Source organism: Staurois parvus, unplaced genomic scaffold (genome assembly GCF_062004578.1).
Source record: "Staurois parvus isolate SC_StPar_1 unplaced genomic scaffold, SC_StPar_1.0 ptg000352l, whole genome shotgun sequence".
NCBI classification, from domain to species: Eukaryota; Metazoa; Chordata; class Amphibia; order Anura; family Ranidae; genus Staurois; species Staurois parvus.
The window spans coordinates 3,677,153-3,698,683 of NW_028318148.1; the positions used below are offsets into that span (position 1 = coordinate 3,677,153).

The 21,531-nt window shown below is 40.0% G+C and overlaps 1 protein-coding gene across 2 annotated transcripts in view; it reads right to left on the minus strand.

Moving 5' to 3' along the window:
* The window catches only part of COL5A1 (collagen type V alpha 1 chain), a 298,677-nt gene that overhangs the window by 226,884 nt on the left and 50,262 nt on the right, over positions 1–21,531 (minus strand). For both annotated transcript variants that reach the window (XM_089684686.1, XM_089684685.1), the window contains exon 2: positions 10,146–10,313. In XM_089684686.1, coding sequence (XP_089540812.1) covers positions 10,146–10,313 — 168 coding nt within the window. The remainder of the gene's footprint in view (positions 1–10,145; positions 10,314–21,531) is intronic.

Below are 21,531 nucleotides of genomic sequence, written 5' to 3' on the forward strand. Positions count from 1 at the left end.
TCCAGATAGGCACTGTGGGAGGTGGTGCTCTCCTCTGCTGCCACTTCTACCAACGTCTCCTTTCTACTTCTGTCTGTAAACAGAAGGCACAGACAGAAGTAGAAAGGAGACGTTGGTAGAAGTGGCAGCAGAGGAGAGCACCACCTCCCACAGTGCCTATCTGGACTAAGGAGTACCTTTGACGCCCACACTGTTTGATGAATCCTGGTTACTGCTCTTCGCGGTGAGACAGAGGATGGTGCGGATTGCGATCTGACCAGAGTTTTGATGCCGGAGATATTCTGCAGATTATACTTCTCTACATGCGTTATTTATACGCACTTCTGGTGAGTGCGCACTCTATCTGCTCCTAGGATTCTTCACCTCTCTTATAACTACTGATTTGGGATGAGGACTTTACGTGTGCTTTAACATTTCCACTGATTAGCGCACTGTTTACCATTGTATCACATTTGTATCTATTTTAATATTTTTTGATCATTGACATTTATATGCATATATACCTTATAGAGCATTCCTTTTGTATTCTGATTCAAGCGCTGCACCTATCCCTCTTTTTTATTAAGTAATGCAGAGTACTATTACTAAGTGCTTGGATACTTCATATCAGAGACTGCTTACACATTCTTACATTCCATTTTTATTTGCCCTAATCTTTCATGAGGTCAGACTGTTCTCTGCAGTAAGCCTCTCTTGCCCAGTCTCCTTCCCACTTCAGATAATTTTTAACCAGCTTGGTGGTCCAAATCCAGTTCCTAAGGCTTGTCGCCACTGTCAATGTTATTTTCTCTAGACTTTTTAAAAAAAAGGCAACCAGAAATATTCTTTTTCATCCATACAAATTTTTTCACACTCTTTTCACGTTGTACTAAACAATGAGATCTGATGTCACTTTGTAATCTACGTATACATTATAGCCGTACATGCATTCAGTGGACTAGATCTTTTATTATTGTACTTCACTGTACAGGTAAAACTGTACTGAAATCTTTACATGTCTGTGAAAACATAAATACAATACTCTGGATGTAAATTTGTAAAAAAAAAAATACAAGAAACAATTTGCAGTGCTGTGCCATGGTATATACATCCAGCAAGGTTAAAAACCTTAGTCTTAAAGTCTAGAAGAGTAACTCCATTTTTGTTGAGAAAAAAATTCCCTCTGGGTGATCTATGTACATTGCAATGATTTTAACAAGCTTTGTTGCAGATTCCTCCGTTTTTGTTATTCTGAAGAAATGGCTGTTTGCTTGTCTGTGTCCATTTGCAGATTGAATCTGTATGGGAGTGATTTTATAATTATCAATCAGTGTAGTCTGAAGCTTTTAGAATGCTTTACTAGGGCACAAACTTTCAAAATGCCTTACAAGCACCTAAGACATGTTTTATTTATTTTTGTTTGTTTGTTTTTTAATTAAAGAACAGGCATCAGCTTTGCAAAGCGTTTGAAAAGCTTCAGTAACATAAAGCAAATGTTTGTTCTTTACGTCCATGTGAACAAGGTCTTAGGGCATTCCTACTCCTTGTGCTGCATTCCCCATAATATAAAATAAATAATCTTGGAGGGATGGTGTGAACCCCTGAAATGGGCACGAGAGGTGACAGACCCAGGAACTCAACACAGAGTTCTTGCCATCAGAATACCCAGAAGATAGAGGACTAACCACCACAAACTGAAAAAGGCAACATTTTACATCAATACCAGCCAGTTATGCAAGTTCTTTTGAGTTCTTAATGCAAACCATGTCTTTTTCATTCAGGGTCAGGGGCGGACTGACCATTTGGAAACTCGGGCACTGCCCGAGGGCCCGGGGTCAGTAGGGGGCCCCATGAGATGCCCCTGGTACCTTTTTCATAGGCTTTTTTGAGTTTGGGCAAGGACACAGTGGCCCCATGATCCCCTATTGCCCGGGGGCCCCATGAGTTGTCAGTCCGCCCCTGTTCAGGGTTAAAGCCTTTTTTGATGTGAGGAGTCCTTTTAGACTGCCCTGTGCCGATAACAGTAAGTGGGGACCAGATGGACGTCTCACTCAAGAATGAAGAGTTGGTTTAGTGAATGTCTTGATGGCTTTTAATCCACAATGAGTTTGTTAAGATAGGCCTCAGATAAGATCTTCATTGAAGAGCATTGTGTCAAGCATGTCACCTCTCAGGAATGGCAGGAATTCCCCATCATCCCCCAGCCTTTGACTTCTTTGGTGTTTATGTTTGGAATTCCTGTTCAGCAGGTTACAAATTTTCATAGTATAAATTATATTGGATGATGGAATTGTGTATGTAATGGGTGAAGTCATTGATTTCACTTGATGCTTGGTATAATGTGAATGATGTCAATGGTGTTTGTAAAACAATCTATTAGTAACATTTGAAGGTCTCTGATTTAAATGCCAGTTTGATCACTGGCATAGGAACTAACCTAGGACATAGAAACTAACAGTCACAAATTTATGAGTAAGAATTCCCATACTCCCATAGAAAATGAAACATTTGATATTAATGTAACCAGTCTGTTTTAAATCATCAGCCAATTTAAAATGATTAAGGGTAAGAGGTAAGTTAATTTTCTACACGATTCAATGAAAATGCAACAAATGTTAGACATGAAATGATTTTTAATTACTAAAAAAGCTGGTCATCAGAGACATTGTACAAGCAGGCATGATCTGCCCATTTTATGATAAGGCCAAGCCTTGGGCGAAACAGGAATGCTCAGGTCCCATGAATGTTCCCATTTAAGTAATGCAGGAGGGACTTGGGAAGCCTGACAACTGGGCATGAAGATTTTCTCTAAACATCCCACCTGATTTATAAATATTTTTACTTCCTGAACCTTTCAATACCAATTTCAGGCTCAGGTAGAACTGTTGCCCAATATGGTGAAGGATCTCTGACCAATGTCCAAAAAATGTAAAACTCCTTTTGTCTACACACGTTTTCCAAAGTACTTCAAAGACTAACTTGTTTTTCCATTATGTGTTGTTGCTATATGAATGAATAAAAAAAATCTTCTAGTTCAAGTTATGCTGAAAAACTAAGTTCCTCTAAGCTCAATGTACAAAGTAATTAGGAGGTTTGTTATGAAAAATGTTCCTCTCCAGGAATTGGGGCAAGATCCATTGCAGAGTTTGGGGCACATTGCAAAAACGGCTTCATAATTCACAGAATTGATGAGATTTTAATGCATAACAAGTGTGAGAGAAACCTGCCAGCCCCTTATTCATCATCTCCTTTTTATGGGTATAAACAGCCAGGGTGCTGGCATTGCACTGCTTTGACAGTTGCCAGTAGTACTCTCCCCATGTGGTTTGCATCCAGAGCAGAGGAGAATGATTACACAGATCAGGAAACCGCTAGAGATACAGCTGACAGAGTCCATGGAAAAATGTCACTGACTTCATAAGGTGCTGGTAACATCTCATCTGCCAAAGGCAAATCAGTGTTAATAACAGAAAATTAAATTCCTGTCCTGCAGGATATGCTGAGACTTGCAGTTCCACCACAGCTGAAGAACTATGAATTAATATCAGTTAAGTAAAGTGTTGAGACACACAGGCACCTGGGCAATGCCAGCTCAAGAAAGAAACTGGGCAGAATGTCATCATTTGAGGTAAATCTTGGCCAGCAGTGAACATCCTCAGCAAGGTGACACTGAGTCCATGGCATAGATCATAAAAACATTTTGGTTTGATATACAGCTTCACAACCGGTGCCCAATCTGCAAAGCAAACATACCACATAGAGGCAACTCTAATATGAAGAACTAGGGCCAATAACCCAGGAAGTGTTCTGTGTTACCCCTGAAGGGTAGTTTTGAAGATGTAAAGTTTTATAAACTATTTTTATTTTTTCGAGAGAGCCAGTTAAAGTTGGCCCTATGCAGGGATTTTGAAAATTCATTCTTCAATTATGTTTACCCCTAATAAGCTTTGCTTACTTTGTCTGAGGGTGACTTATAGATCTGAGAGTTTCACTGAGATATAACAGTTACTGCTCTGTAAAATGATTGACCTTCTGCTAATAACATATGCCTCCCCCAGCCCCTGAGTGAGTTTTATACAATAAAAAAGGGACCTATAGAAAGCTGGAAGGTAAACTATAACAAGGCCCTTTTATCTGATACTGTTATGAATGCTTCAACATGTGGCAAAATGTTTCTTTTTCATTCTGGATAGAGTATGGGAGGGTTATAACCCCTGTCAGTTTTTTGTCATCTGTGTTCCATAGGGGAGATTTCCTTTCACGTCCTGTCCCATATTCAAAACAAGAAGTGAAAAGAAATCCCTCCAAAGTTAGGGAATCCTGGCGCGTCACCATTGGAAGATTTCTCCTCTATTAGTGTTTTGATGTCTACCCAAAATTTGGGATTTTCCTTTACTTTCACTTTCGATGAGAACAGTGAACAGAACAAATAGAGAGGGTGAATCTTCTTAACAGGGGCACAGAGGGCAATAAAAACTGATAGCTGTTCAAATTCCTCTTCATTCTTTTTGAAACAAAAAAAATGCCTTTAGTTACACTTTAATCTTCCATCATTAGAATGAAAGTACCTCATAATCCTTTACAGAACTAGCTTTATTAAGGCTTGGTTCACATCTGTGCAGGTGGTGTCGCTGTGGGACCTGCATCAATACCTGCAGCCGCACCACCCACACAGAGGAATGCAGGACCCGCAGGCGGGTGCCATTGTCATGCTGCCCACACTGAAAATCGCAACCGTACTAAGAACCTCAGTTCCCGTGCAGGGTGCAATTTTCCACGTAGTGCAGGGACTTCTTCCCTGCGTGTCCCGGGGCAAAGGAGTCCATTCAAATGAATGGGCTCTCGTGCCCACGCAATATTATCATTGGGATTAAGTGAACCTGCCAGAATAGAGACATGGCCATTGTTAATGCCAATCAGTTTTAAAGAATGCTAGTTTTAGGATTTACATGCTGAAACCCCATCCTTAGAATATAATGAGTCGCTGAGATAGAGTATGCAGCCAATAAAGTTGGAAGCTCTGACTGGCATATATGTTTTGAGTTGGTCTTGTTGCTTTTTATTTCTTCTTCTTTCCCATTTGGTATTCATCCATGTGGGTCTTCCTCTGCCCTGGGCATATTTGGTCCTTTCTTGGGTCACTGTGCCCTTCTAGGGGCAGCTCCCAGTAAGCTTTGCCCTTAATAATGTAGTTGTTATATACAGTATGTTCCAATGATGTTAGTAATCTGAGGAGTCAGAGTAGAAGTGCACAGGATGCATTCTACTGTGTTTTATGTTGTGCTTACCAAAAATTGTAACTGTTGTACAGTAAAATGACTTATATGATTTAGCCATTCTTAAAGCATAGGAAAGTATATGTACAGTATGTGTTCTTTAAAGTTAAAACTTTTTTTAGATCTGGATAGAGTGATGGGGGAACGTGTTTCTAAGAAATATAGACCATTCCTTAATCTTAATGGATTTCTCTCTTTCAGCCTGTGGGGCTGAATAAGACACATTCAAAGTGTGTATGGCCAGCTCTAGAGATGTCTGCTAACTGACAGACATAAGACCATGTCAGACCTAATCCAAACTATGTGTATGAACATATTGCATAGCCTCCTGAACAAATAGCTTAACCCCATTTAAGCATAAACATTGGTTAATAATTTTGTTTGCTTCTGTGTCATGTTTCATTCTTCATGTATTTCACATCTATACCCGTGATTGTACATTAGAAGGTTTTTACAAGGGTACATACATTATGTGCAAAGTTTTAGCTACTGGGATGTAATTTTACTCTCAGATTTTTAAGTATGTTTTGTATGAATACAAAGTTTATGTATTTTATAATTATTGTGAGAGTTCTTTTTGATGTTTCCTTTTTTGCTGTTGTTGATATGCTTGACTACCTCATTATCTTTGAACAAAATCTACAAGCTTTATCAATGACTCTGCCAAATGATCTTGCAGTTTAGTGGAAAGGCAGTGTTACTCCCATCACATTATTCCAGCATCCCATCACACAAATGCTTCACAGACCAGGTCTTGTAGGTTGCAGATTATATATAAAGACTCTTCTCTACTGTTTCTTCTAGCACGCATTCATCCATTGACAAACACAAACTTTCAGCCTGCCAAAGGATGGTATTGTTTGAGGAAAGCTGCATTGTGCAAGAATGTGTTTTCACTTATAAGCCATTGACCACCATAAACTATAAGTAGTCCAAAGAAATGGTAAACGTATTGTGCTGACTTTTAGTAAACAATGCTGGTACCAAGGAAAAGCATCTCAAGTTTCTCATGACATCAGCTAAAAGGTTTTGATATATCGGTTGGTCCTTTGAGTATCTTTGCTTTAAGTTGGCCTTTTTAATGTTTTGTTAACATGATGCTGAGCACACAGGGCAAACCGAGACATCTGCTCATTGCCAGAATGTGGCTGCAAATTCATTTTTCCTTTTTGTCTTCTAAATCCCTCAGCTGTTAAAGAACTACAAGCTTCAGCATTAGAAAAAAGCACCTAGTGCTTATCGATTTTTTATTTTGAGGGGGTGAAGCTTTTAGGGGCATTAAAATGCTAAAGGCATTCACTAGCTGCCAACCAGAACAACATGAAAAGAATCTCGTTTATGCTACAATTATATTTCCATTTAAATCCCTCTATTTTAAAGGGGCACTGTAGTGTATTTTCTGTGCAGTAAAACGGCCTAGCAGTAGAGTTGGTAATGGAGTTGTGTCCATTAAATTATCATAATTTCACTCATGGGGCATAATCATCTCTTATAACCCCACTAATAATTCAGAATAACTCTCTGGATGCCATTTAGTCCAGTGAATGAAGGAGCAGCAGCTCTCATCAGCTTCAGAAATATTCAGGGGCCGGGAGTGAAGTGTCTCCTGTCATCATTATCACAGTGACAAGTAAAACTTATTGTACAATTTAGATGACCTCCGCTGAAATGGGAACACTTAGCTGGGTGAATGGGCACTTGGGCAGCCAAACATTCACCCTATTACCAGAGGAAAAATGTTTTTGTTCCAATACAGTTCATCTGAAGGTTATGACGCCTTGTTGCTCAATCTGCTTATCAGGCAGAGCCAAGAATACCAATAATACAAAAGTGTTGTAAAAGGTTTTAATTACAAAATTAACTTATGAAAATACTGCACTCTATGGATATTACAGTTGAACTCCAGGCAGGCAGCTAAATACACAGATGCAATTCATGTAAGGGATTTGTATTTCTGTCCATCCAATCCTGAGATTTACACAGCACACATCACAGCCCTGTCGTTCAGGGCAGGAGACCTGATTTTTTTCCATAGCAGTTAAGTAATACTTAGATCTCATTCATTCAGCATTTTAACTCAGGTGTGGTAGGAGTCCTGTGGATTTCTGCAGCTGGAATCACAGCTGCTTGCAGACAGTTGTGGCAGCTCAGTCTGTGCAAAGTAATGACAGGCTGACAGTGGCTGCAGTTGTCCCTGGGTATTCGATTGCAATTACATATTGAGTAATTATCAGCAATTAGGGACCAATAATCACTCATGGATGCAAACTGTTTGTGTCCAAGATCGATCATCTGTCTCTAACCACAGGTACTCACTCTATACACGACTAAATGTTAACTACCACAGACATCCACTATCAACCTGTCATTGCTTTGTATGAGCTGAGCAGCTGCATCTGCCTGCAAACACCTCTGAATCTAGCTTTAGAAACACACTGGACTGTTGCAGCATCTGAAGTTAAAGTGCCATGTGAATAAGGTCTTACAATTCTCCTCTCAGCCCCCAGCCTGATAGTGAAGGTAAAGCGACAGACTCATGATTAGCATACTCACTTGAACTGACTGGATTGTTGAGTTGCTTCCACCTTCCCCAGCCTCAACTCTACTATACAGGGGCTACAAGAGGCTGATGCCAAATTCAGGTATGTACACTGCTTCCATTAAAATAAAATACATTTAATAATCTAATAATGGAATAAAGGGCTGCATCATTTTTTTTATTTTATAACTGCCTGAAATTTAGCATTAAAAGGCTCACAGCCTTCCAAATTTGGATAACAAAAGTGACCTGTATAATTACACCATGAACCAAATATATATATATTGTTATACATATTGTGCAGGAGTGATATCACCGCTGTTCAGATATAAGTTGCAGTGTACGCTACATGAGAGTCATCATTGTTTTCCCACGAGTGACATCACCTCTCTTAAGATATACGCTATATTGTACATGGATAATGGTGTTATAATTTACAGGACTGCAATCACCACACTCCAGAGATAAGGTACATTTTACAGCGGTGACATCGCCACTCTCTAGATATTAGATATAATTTACAGAAGCAATTTCACCTTTTTACAGATACGTTATATCTCACAGGGGTGATATCTCCTCTCTCCAGATATAAGTTGTATTTACATGAGTGATATCACCTCTCTGCAGATATGTTAAATTTACATGAGTGATATCACCTCTCTCCAGATATAAGTTAAATTTACATGAGTGATATCACCTCTCTCCAGATATAAATTAAATTTACAGGAGTGATATCACCTCTCTCCAGATAGAACTTATATTTACAGGAGTGATATCACCTCTCTCCAGATATAAGTTAAATTTACATGAGTGATATCACCTCTCTCCAGATATAAATTAAATTTACAGGAGTGATATCACCTCTCTCCAGATAGAACTTATATTTACAGGAGTGATATCACCTCTCTCCAGATATAAATTATATTTACAGGAGTGACATCACCTCTCTCCAGATATAAATTATATTTACAGGAGTGACATCACCTCTCTCCAGATATAAGTTATATTTACAGGAGTGACATCACCTCTCTCCAGATATAAGTTATATTTACAGGAGTAACATCACCTCTCTACAAATATAAGTTATATTTACAGGACTGACATCACCTCTCTCCAGATATAATTTATATTTACAGGAGTGATATCACCTCTCCAGAAATTAATTATATTTACAGGAGTGACATCACCTCTCTCCAGATATAACTTATATCTGGAGAGAGGTGATGTCAGTCCTGTAAATATAATTTATATCTGGAGAGAGGTGATGTCACTCCTGTAAAAAATAATTCATTTCTGGAGAGGTGATATCACTCCTGTAAATATAAATTATATTTACAGGAGTGATATCACCTCTCCAGAAATGAATTATTTTTTACAGGAGTGACATCACCTCTCTCCAGATATAAGTTATATTTACAGGAGTGACATCACCTCTCTCCAGATATAAATTATATTTACAGGAGTGATATCACCTCTCTCCAAATATAAGTTATGTTTACAAGAGTGATATCACCTCTCCAGAAATGTATTATTTTTATAGGAGTGACATCACCTCTCTCCAGATAAAAATTATATTTACAGGAGTGACATCACCTCTTTCCAGATATAAATTATATTTACAGGAGTGACATCACCTCTCTCTAGATATAGGTTATATTTACAAGAGTTTAAACTACGGTTTGGAGTTCTGAGGCATATATCTTTACCTGCATTGGGAGATCTCCATCTTGACTTGGTGATTGGAGGCTGAGTTGAGGGGATCTAGGATTCCTGAGCCCAAACATAAGGCGTTTTTTTCACCAATATCTGGTGAGTGCGGTATGTGATTTTAGCACAAACGGGTGTGAACACTGGTCAAGGGTCTTGGAATAAGGACTTTCAATTTCATTCTACTCACCATATTCTATTTTTTGAAGTGGGACTATTAAATTATTTTATTTTTTTCTGTATGATTTTTTTTATTATTTAATATAATTTTTGAGTGTTTATTTATTTGCGCTGTTTTGATGTATTTTTGTGATTTTATTAGTGTTGTCACTAAGGAGCAGCAGTATTTATTTGGGAATTATTTCACAACATCTTTTTTTGGCGCTGGTGATTTTTTGTATAAATATTTACAGGAGTGACCTCATCGTTTTTAATTAGTTATATTGCCTCTCGCAAGATATAAGCTATATATTACACGGTTGACATCACCACTTTCCAGATATAAGTTATATTTTAACAGTTTGAAATCATTGTTCTCCAAATATAGGTTATATTTTACAGGAGTGATATAATCACTCTCAAGATATGTTATATGTTACAGGAGTGACATTACCACTCTCAAAATATAGTTTTTATACTCTTACCTGGGAAGAGCTGCTTGGTGGGGGCACTAAGCTGCGCACTCTTCGACACTCTATACGCCACATCTGGTCCCTTTGTTGATTTTCTGAATGCGCAGAATCCTGTTGATTTTTGGACTCCATCAGGTAAATTAGGAAAATCTAAAACCTTCAAAACATCTGCTGGTTCACCTGTGAGCAGAGGAAAGACAAGAAAACTGTTAATTTTTGTGTTTTCAAGATATAACAAAAAAATCTTTACAGTTGGAACTTAATATGAAAAAGAAGGATAGTTAATAGCCTTGTTAGACAAATACCGGAAGACTGCTTTTTTTCAATTTCAAGTGTTACTTATAATCAGTGACAATGTGTGTGGAGTGCATTGTGTTTATACTGAGCTAATTATTGGCGTCATGTCCCCACTGATGAAGCCAGTAGACTAGAGGATTCTCTACATTTCTCAGAAGTTATGACCAAGTTACTGTATATCACTGGTGTCTGCAGACCTGATGGCAACCTCAGAGATGAAAGCTGAGACATGAGTAGTAATGAGCACCTATTCAAGTGTCCTTTTGCTAGCTCAGTCTATCTATAACATCTATAACACCTTATAATAGTAACCGTTCCACAAACCCACCAGAAAACAGGCACCCTGTCTACAATGCATTCATAAAATTGTTATTGTCGTCAGCTGAAACTGGTCGTCTAATAAATCAAATACCGTACTTTTCATTTTGTAAAAAAGAAACAAACATCCATTCTGGATTGCCTTCTACCCATCAAAAATTCCAGCAATGAAGATAAGAGATTCTCAGTAGCCGAATTTTCAACTTGTGGTCAAATCTGTCCATATATAGGACACGCCAAACATTTAGGCTCCATGCACACTAGCATTTTTTACAAGCTCAAAAAACATTAGAAAAAAAAGCTGGATGAAAAACGCTGATAGTAGCTTTTTTTGTGCTGGTTTGTAGTAGCGTTTTAGTAGCTTTTAGGAGCATCAGTGGCTTATTAGTGTTTTTACAGTACATGTAGGGGGAAAAAAATAGAAAAAAGTCATTGGGAGTATTTTAGTTACGTTAAGGAGTGTTCAGATTTTTTTCTGATAGAAAAAAGCTCCCAAAAACTCTACAAAAACAATTTTTTTATGCTCATGAATGCTGAAACTTGAAAACGCTACTAGGCTAGAATAGGAGTAGAAAAAAAAGCTCATAACAGCTTCTAGGAGCTTTAAAAAATATTTTTTTTTTCTCTCACACATGATGGAGCTTATTTTGTGTACAAGACTCAAACATACAAGGTAGTAATTTTCACCACCAAAAACCAATACCTCAATGTTTAATCTAGCCTTTCTCAACCTAACAAGAAAGAACCCTTGAATGTCTTTCTGGGGAAAATGTGCCTTATACTTGTGATCATTGGAAAAAATGCCCTGCTTATAGATAGCCAAAAAGATCACTGGTGTCAGTGGTTAGTTATCTGAGAAGCAGAAATTCCTCAAGGAACCCCTAGCAACCTCACGGAACCTGATGAGAAAGGCTGGATACTGAAAAGTTAAATCCCCTGACAGTTTCTTGTATCTCTTGGGGGCTCTCTTGGTGAGATCTCAGCACTGAGTTCACAGATCAACACACTTTCTGTGGTTAATATGAGCGGTTCCCTCCATCCCTACTGCATTTTTTGTTTATTTTATGTAGTGTCTAGCCATTAAGGAGCTGCTTAATTTGTTGGGTCCCCTGTTCTTGTGCCCACGACTCTGAAAAAAGCTCCACACACACACAAACGTGGCTGAGAGGGGAATGTTTACTGCAGAAAACTGTATATGCACACCAATGGCTCAAGATGCATAGACACCAGGATTGATGCAACTGATTAACAAAAAGTATATTGCAAAACCGTAAACAAGGAATTGATTGTAAAGATACACATACATACAGTATGTGTACAGTACATAGAGTGCCTTGAAAAAGTATTCATACTCCTTGAAATTTTCCACATTTTGTCATGTTACAACCAAAAATGTAAATGTATTTTATTGGGATTTTATGTGATAGACCAACACAAAGTGGCACATAATTGTGAAGTGGAAGGAAAACATCAAATAAATATGTGAAAAGTGTGGCGTGCATTTGTATTAAGCCCCTCTGAGTCAATACTTTGTAGGACCACCTTTCACTGCATTTACAGCTGTAAGTCTATTTGGGGATGTCTCTACCTCAGGCGGCACCCCGTTTGAGAAAAGCTGTTATACTGCAATGGTTAAGCAGTATACAGCAGTAACAATAATTAGGCAATAGGAGTACAATGCTGCAGCACCTATAGTTGGTATAAAATAGAAGCCCCCCTGAACCCTGTTCGGGGCAATCCTAACTAGGAGGGGGGGTAGATATATACAGTTGTGGCCAAAATTATTCAACCCCCACTGAAATTGAGTGTTTTGGCCAGTTTGACATTGCTTTTGATCATTCAGTCATCTTGCTTACATTTACATTAAAGAGGCACTTGTAGGTCAGACAAATATAACATAACAGTTATAATGAAATAACCACAAATGTCTTTTCTGTGCTCACAGCATTATCAGTTTTATTCAACCCCCAAGTGACATTCAATCTTAGTACTTAGTACAGCATCCTTTTACAGTTATAACAGCTTTTAAACGTGAAGCATAGCTTGACACAAGTGTCTTGCAGCGATCTACGGGTATCTTCGCCCATTCTTCATGGGCAAAGGCCTCCAGTTCAGTCACATTCTTAGGCTTGCGCACTGCAACTGCTTTCTTTAAGTCCCACCAGAGGTTCTCAATCGGATTTAAGTCTGGTGACTGCGATGGCCACTCCAAAATGTTCCAGCCTTTCCTCTGCAACCATGCTCTAGTGGACTTGGAGGTATGCTTGGGATCATTGTCCTGTTGAAAGGTCCAACGTCTCCCAAGCCTCAGGTGTGTGACGGACTGCATCACGTTTCCATCCAATATCTCCTGGTACTGAAGAGAATTCATGGTACCTTGCACACGCTGAAGCTTCCCTGTACCTGCAGAAGCAAAACAGCCCCAAAGCATGATTGACCCTCCACCATGCTTCACAGTAGGCAAGGTGTTCTTTTCATCATAGGCCTTGTTCTTCCTCCTCCAAACATAGCGTTGATCCATGGGCCCAAACAGTTCTAATTTTGTTTCATCAGTCCACAGAACACTATCCCACAACTTTTGTGGTTTGTCCACATGGCTTTTGGCATACTGCAGTCGACTCTTCTTATTCTTTGGAGACAGCAAGGGGGTACGCCTGGGAGTTCTGGCACGGAGGCCTTCATTACGCAGTGTGCGTCTTATTGTCTGGGCTGAAACTTCTGTACCCACATCTGACAAATCTTTTCTCAGTTCCTCAGCAGTCACACGGGGACTTCTCTCCACTCTACGCTTCAGGTAGCGCACAGCAGTCGAAGTCAGCATCTTCTTTCTGCCACGACCAGGTAGCGTTTCAACAGTGCCCTTTGCCTTGAATTTGCGAATGATGCTTCCTAAGGTGTCTCTTGGTATGTTTAACATCTTTGCAATCTTCTTATAGCCATTGCCCTTCCTGTGAAGAGAAATCACCTCTTCTCTTGTCTTCCTGGACCATTCTCTTGCCTTCACCATGTTTGTAACCACACCAGTAAATGTCTAGAAGGAGCTGAGTATCACAGTCATTTTAAAGCTGCCTAATTGGTGCTTATTATGCTTGATTGCTGCTCGGTGACATCCACAGGTGTTTTCAATACCTGATGGAAAGCACCTGTATGAACCTCTGTTCTTCAGAGTGGTAGTCTTTAAGGGGTTGAATAATTGTGGCAATGAAGAAACCACATAAGAACCATTTACTACTGTATTACATAAACAATTGATGTCATTTTAGTTGCATTTGGGTAGTTACAACGTCCTTGTAGGATTTGATTCTGAATACAATTCCAAATGTACACTATAGTCCCTAAACCCCTTTACAGCATTGGGGGTTGAATAATTTTGGCCACAACTGTATATGCCACAATAATAATTCAGCAAGTAGTATGCTTCCAGTATGTTATCTGCTGGGCAACCCATTGGGGCCCAACCATGATAGTGGAGTGCTCATGGTAATAGTCCCTTTAGGTACTGGTGCAGGCACTGATTGTGTATCCTTCACAGACAACTCTGTTCCTCTTTTATTAAGGTGTAATGCAGAGTTAGCCCCTTTGGGAACTGCATCCCCACAGCCTCTGCCCCGCCCCGCCACTCACCCGTGCCTCCGAGTCTCTAGCAGTACACATTCTCAGTGAACCCCCTATTGGATGAAAGGTAGTGTAACACTGGCTGCTCTATGTTCTGCAATAGGAGCCTCTCCTGCATTTGCGTCTGTGTAGCAGTCCTTTTCCTGCCAGAGTGGCAGACTGGGCTACATTTATAATACAGAGTATGTTACAGGAGAAGCTAGGAATTACAGCAGGGAGATCTTGCCTTAGTATGCAAGAATGGCTCTGCCCACACGTCTCCACCCATAAGTGAAAGATCAGTTTTGTGTGGACTGACCCTTAAACTTGAAAACTGAATACAAATTTAGGAGGCATTGGATCTCTTTCCATTGATGCCTAGAGTCATGAACAACCATCTAGTCTATTATTCAGTTGGATTGCCTAGGTAGGTCTGTTACTGAGCAACAGGAGTACCCTCGATTAGGGGGTGGGGGCTAGTGGAAGATCCAAATAGAAACGATAAAACAGAAAGATAATTTAGTGGATGATTAGCAATAAATGCCAATACATTTTGGAGGTCTGCACCCTCCTCCTTCCTCAGGACTTGAAAAAGGTATGACTTCAACAGAGCCTGGACTCACAGACAGCTCTAAAATATTTATAGATCTCTGATAAGGAAGCAGTGTCAGCAAATTGTGCCACTAAAAACAATCAATGTCAGCATATTGTGCCATATGACACTGGCGTGGCAGCCTTGCTGTGTTCTGAATATCTTACCAAAGGCTAGCTGAACATTTCTAACCCTGCTGACTGACTTTACAATTTTCACAGGGCACCTTTAATCTCAGGTTTTTATCTTCTAAATAGCACAGAAGCGATGGCGAAGGTTCAGTAATGTGGTAGATCTCCTGCTCTAGTGGCTTTTGAAAAGGATTGTCACATATCAATCTTCTCTGAATCTTTCTTTGCAGCACTGGTATCTTGGCTTCAGTTATTAAGGGCTCCATTCTTCTCCCACCATCTAGATATGCCGTGCTGAATGAATTGGCCCTGTGCTATCTTTAAGAGGTCATATATTGTGTATGGGGGCTTTAGAATATCATTTTGAAAAGTCGTTAATTCATAGTAACATGCCAACACCTTGTAAATACCGGAATATACAAATAGGTGTAAAGCTAAACAATTGTTAGAACAGGAGCTGGGAGTATTTTGGTAAAATAACTTCCCAGCTCCCCCTGTACAACCTTTTCTTCCTGAAGTAAATCAGTTAAACCTGGAGAACTCCATGGCTGTTGCCATTACTACTTTGCCTTTCAGACAAGACTCAGAGCTGTCAACCTTATTCATAGCCAAGCATGGTTTCTCCAGGATAGCAGCCCACTAAGTAATGAATGAAGGACAAGGATGATGGTCCCCTGGTCTGTATTGTAGGTCAGTTTCTTTTCTCCCCCCACCAACAGTAATAAGTTTTCCCTTGGCAAACATAGGGTTCAGCATCACTCTGAAATGTCAGTTTTAGGTGGATCTGCCTTTTATTTTAAATTTTTTTATCCTGGCTTTCCCCTGCAGACTTTATGCAGAAAGGAAAACCTATCACCATGTTTGGGTAAGAAGAACTGATTGATTCTCTCACCCCAGTGACCGTGGTAAAGAAGCTTGACAGTCAGACAGAGTGTAATGCAGACATACATAACACGGGGGAAATGTCAACCCAGGAACAGAGAATTAATACATCTCTGGCACTAAAAAGCTTGCCGTGACAACCGCAATTTGTTACAATCCTTGATGCGGAACAATGGAACAGATTAGCACATCCATCAAGAATAAAAACAGATTAGAGCAAGCAGCATATCTCTTAATTATCTCTAGAATAACTACATGTCACCCCCAATATTACAGCGCTTTGTTTTCTTTTTTTTGTGGCGGTTCGGTTTTCTCTTCCTAACCCTCATTACCTGAAGCGCAGTTCCTCTCTGGCCAGCTTATGAACATAGGAAAGACAAATGGCTTATTCGGTTTAGCACAGCGATAGTGTGCAATAAGCAGTAATGAAGACTGATATATTTCAAGTAAAGTACAAAACACTTTCTAAAACTGTGTTTATTCACATCCTATTGCTCTATATTGTGCAGAAACAGAGCAGGGAGGCTCCGCTTGTACTAAAGAAACTCAACATTTTCACCAAGTTTATTCTGTGACGAAACCAGGAGAAGACAAGTGTGGGTGTAAAATCTTATATTTATGCACATATTTTTGTATATTAGAGGCGCTATATCTAGAAAAGGGTTTTTTTTTTCGTAAAATGCAAATGTCATATTTGTATGAGGCTATATACATATGGGTGGCTGCAGTGTGGTGTAGCAGCAGTGAATACCGGTCAGGTTGCAATTAACAAAACTTGTATTAAAGGAAAGGCTCAATTATGCAGAGAACCCAACAGGAGAGCGCTATGCTGGGTAAAACTTACAGTTCCGTGAGGGCAAAATGTGCCTTGGCCGGTCCGGTCCCAAAGGGGGAGGGGAAATCCCAATGCAGGCTGGCCCCAGCCTGTCCCTACTCATCTGGCACCTCTTCCTGCCACTAATCACTTTCCCTAACAGATGGGTACTCTTTCCCTTCACTACCCACTTCACCAAAAGCATCCCAAAACCTGGGGACATGCACTTAAAATGGCTCCGATGACCCAAGCTGGCCACCAGGGTCACCTGAATGCAGTGTAGCCAACTGGAACACTGCCTCTGGGGACTAGGAAACCATAGAGAAACCAGGTTTGTCCTGACTTCCTCTCCAGCTGTTGCATCGCTTTAGTCAAGCGCCACCCACAGTGGAGAAAGCAGAAAGCACCGGCCTACATATGTATAAACTTTAAAGTAGTTAATTCAATTAGTTTGATGTAACCCATGATGCCTTTTAAAGCTGCTTCTTCTGATGCAGACTCTCAGGCTTACAGTCTCTCTTCTAGGCCATCCCATCTAAATACGTCTGTTCTACACTCACATCAAACAGCTAATTAAAGGGGTCTCTTAGCCAGACACACCTTAAAATCAGTAATGGTGGTGGTATGGGGGAGTGGCAAATGTAACGGTTTTCCTATGGATGGAAATTAGAGACCCTTTTAAACACATTATTCTACCCCTCCCTGGACTCACACCACTTTAGTGACTGCAATGATTGGAGGAAGAAGAAAGGCCATGTAGAACAATGTCTCATCATGGGCTGAGCTGAAATTTAAACCAACTTTTCCCACCAAAGAAGTGACTTTGAAAAGAGTTTTTTTTTTGTCAGTGGCATAATATGCATCAAACTGATCCTAGATAGGTCCTTCTTAAATCAGTTCATCTACCATCATGGTGTCATGGGGATAAACTATATTGACATCCTTGGAAGTGTTCTGCTTTCTGTTTAGAGCAGATTGGAAGGGGATATCCAGTCTGTCATGGGATTTGGGAGGTCTCTAGCCAGCACTGCATGAGGCATCTACAATGCAATAGGATGTCCCAATGGCTGGCTGCCAGGATCCCCACCGCCAGTTGTATCTTGGTGTTAGAAAACATTCAGAATGCTGTCACCGCATCAGCTGTCCTGGGGTTTGACAAGAATGCAATGAGGGACATTATAAGCAGAATAAAAAAGTGACTCGGACTGTAAACACAGACAAGAATAGCCACACTGAGACAGTGATAAATGATGGACAATGCTGGGGTATCACTTATCGTGAATATGGTACTACAGTGCACAGCAGAGAAAAACAAGACAGCAATGTAATAAAATATTCAAACAAACCCCCTAAAAACCCTGCTAAGTACTCTATGTAAATGAAACACATAACATAACTCCTTTACCAAAATAAAACACAAAGGGGGAGATTTACTAAAACTGGAGCACTCAGAATCTGGTGCAGCTGTGCATGAGAGCCAATCAGCTTCTAACTTCAGCTTGTTCAATTAAGCTTTGACAATAACACCTGGAAGCTGATTGGTTTCTATGCATAGCTGCACCAGATTGTACACTCTTCAGTTTTAGTAAATCTTCCCCAAAGAAACATATTTATGTTGTACCCTCATGTCCCTTACTGCCAGGATTAAGTGCAAAAATGTGAATTTTAGGTATATTTTGTGGCCAAACCTCCATAGCACACCGCAAGCTGAACCAGGAAAAAAACTATCTCCCATGATGCAATAGGAATCTCCATGCCCTGCACCTGCATGAGTTGAGCTGGCAGTTTGTCGGCATAATTCAGTTTACAGACTGCAGACACATCATCCGTGAGGATATCAGGAAACAGGTTTACATATAAACTACATACCAATTGGAAGGAAACAAAGTAAATTTTGACTGCCTTGCGTATACCTCAGACAATTCCAGAAAACACATAAAAAGATGACAGATGTTGCAGAAGATCTTGAGGAGCAGACCTGTCAGTCAATTAGTGATTGCAAAACAGACATCATAAAAAGCCTGAGAATAATATTCAATGATGCAGAGCCAGATGTCACCAGGAACATCACAAGGCACACCTGATACAAGGTAGGATAATAATATTCTCTTTATTAATAAAACAAATCACTTTGCCATGTCACATCCTGACCCTCTGGCATTGAAAGCAGATCAAACTTCCCAAACAGAAGTCACTTTACAAGCTGATAAATGTGTCACACATTCACTGCCTGAACAGCTGTGCCTTGTACAAGTTACACCCTAAAAATACAACTTTGATCTCCTTCCCTGGGAGCAGAGGGACAGAAATAGAGCATCTGGGGGCAGCGAACAAGATCAAGAAGTATACTCATGAGACTGCAGCTCGCCCACTCCCAAGCACTTCACACCACTTTGGAGGTATAGTCCACACAATACCGAGTGAATGGATAAGCTGCTTATCTGTGACTTAAAGGACATGTCTACTTACAACTCAAATGTTAGATTGTAGTGAATGGCGGTAGGCTGATTTACCCACTAACAGTGTATTTATAACAAGGATTCTGTCAGGGGAATTCTTGCAATTGGGTTCCCAACTTCAGCCAACTGTTGTGGCTACAAAAGCAGAAACTCTCCCTTAGGGTACATGCACATGGCTCGAGAGGGCCTGTCTGCAGGTACTGTCTGTAGTCAGGGCACTGCATACATCCCTGTACGCAAGTATTGCTCAAATGTGCATATATCGGCTGTATGCTTCACGTGTGACTCTGAATCAGAGAATTACAGCCAAATGTATGTTGTATGGCCCTCTTGCAGCTGTGTGCATGTTACACTTAGGACTAGTTTACACTAGTGTTAGCCCTCTAAAAAGCAATATGTGGTGGATCACTTTTCAGAGGGCATTTAACAACCAATGAGAAGGAATTATATCACCTTCTTGCCAGCAGTTTTGGCTCCTAAAAGTCCACAAAACAATGCTGCATCTGTTGTGGCACAACCCTAATAATTTATATATAGGGATGCACCAATACCATTTTTTGATTGTCGAGTACAAGTACTGATACTTTCAGTCAAGTACTCGCCAATATCGGCCACGCCTATGATTATCAGATGACGTTTTCCCAGAAACTGTAAATGCTGTCATAGCCTTTGATACTGTACCTCACGACACGGCAAATACATTGGCAGCTTCAGTCACAGAGGCACCAGCTAAGCGGGCACCAACAATTTCCCCTTATTGAAACTCTGTATTATTAGCAGTGCATTTAGTGAATGATGAGAGTGAGGCTTCCCGCCTGTCAGCTAGGTGTCTCATCACACAGCGGAAGCAAAAGAAAGTTACATCACTTCTGCTTTCAACATGAAGCATGTCGTCACGTTCACACCTGCAAATCATGTAGTGTTTCCATATTTCTATCCAACCCCTGTACATGCTCAGTGCTGTGATCAGTGTTTAATAAATGGATAGGCTACATTCTAAGTGATAACACCATTCTTTAGTGAATGGAGAGCCTGTATTTGCAATGCCACTAGTTTCTAGTGCTTGGATAGGCTACACTCTCAGTGATGTCAGTGGCCCTTAGTGATTGGGCTGGCTACATTCTCACTGATGTCACCAGTTCTTAGTAATTGCATAGGCTACATTCTTACTGATGTCACCAATTCTTAGTGATTGGATAGGCTACACTCTCAATGATGTCAGCAGTCCTTAGTGACTGGATTGGCTACATTCTTACTGATGTCACCAATTTTTAGTGATTGGATAGGCTACACTCTCAGTGATGTCATTAGTCCTTAGTGACTGGATTGGCTACATTCTTACTGATGTCACCAGTTCTTAGTAATTGCATAGGCTACATTCTTACTGATGTCACCAATTCTTAGTGATTGGATAGGCTACACTCTCAATGATGTCAGCAGTCCTTAGTGACTGGATTGGCTACATTCTTACTGATGTCACCAATTTTTAGTGATTGGATAGGCTACACTCTCAGTGATGTCATTAGTCCTTAGTGACTGGATTGGCTACATTCTTACTGATGTCACCAATTTTTAGTGACTGGATAGGCTACACTCTCAGTGATGTCATTAGTCCTTAGTGACTGGATTGGCTACATTCTTACTGATGTCACCAATTCTTAGTGATTGGATAGGCTACATTCTTAGTTATGTCACCAGTATCTACTGATTGGAAAAGCTACATTCCCAGTGATGTCAGAGGTTCTTAGTGATTGGATAGGTTACATTCATAGTGATGTCATCAGTCTCTATTGATTGGATAGGCTAAATTTTCAGTGCTGTCACCAGCCCTTAGTGATTTTAAGTAATGTTGGCAATCCTTCGTAATTGGATAGGCTGCATTCTCGGTGATATCACCACTCCCAAGTAAACGAAAAGACTGCATTTTTGGCCATACCTCTGGTCTCTAGAGAATGAATAGGCTACATTCTCACTGAAAGTAATGGGAAAGTTTGCATTCACCCTGCTCACCATGGGGTCCTTGTGTACCAGTGCAACTGTGTGTTCATGACTTATATTGCATCTCCCCGGATGATATCACTGTGTCACTTGGGGATAACAGACATAAATCATATATAACACATGTAATATATAAGTTTGTTTGGCTCTGATAAAATTCCTAGAAGAGCGCCAAGCAATAAAGTGAATTTTATCCTTATGTGACCCACCGCTAACAATAAAACAGTGAGACTATCATGTGCAGAAACATCTATGTATTTCATACAGATACAGTAAAAATTGTTATGTTTCCAAGGATTACATTTTCTTGTAT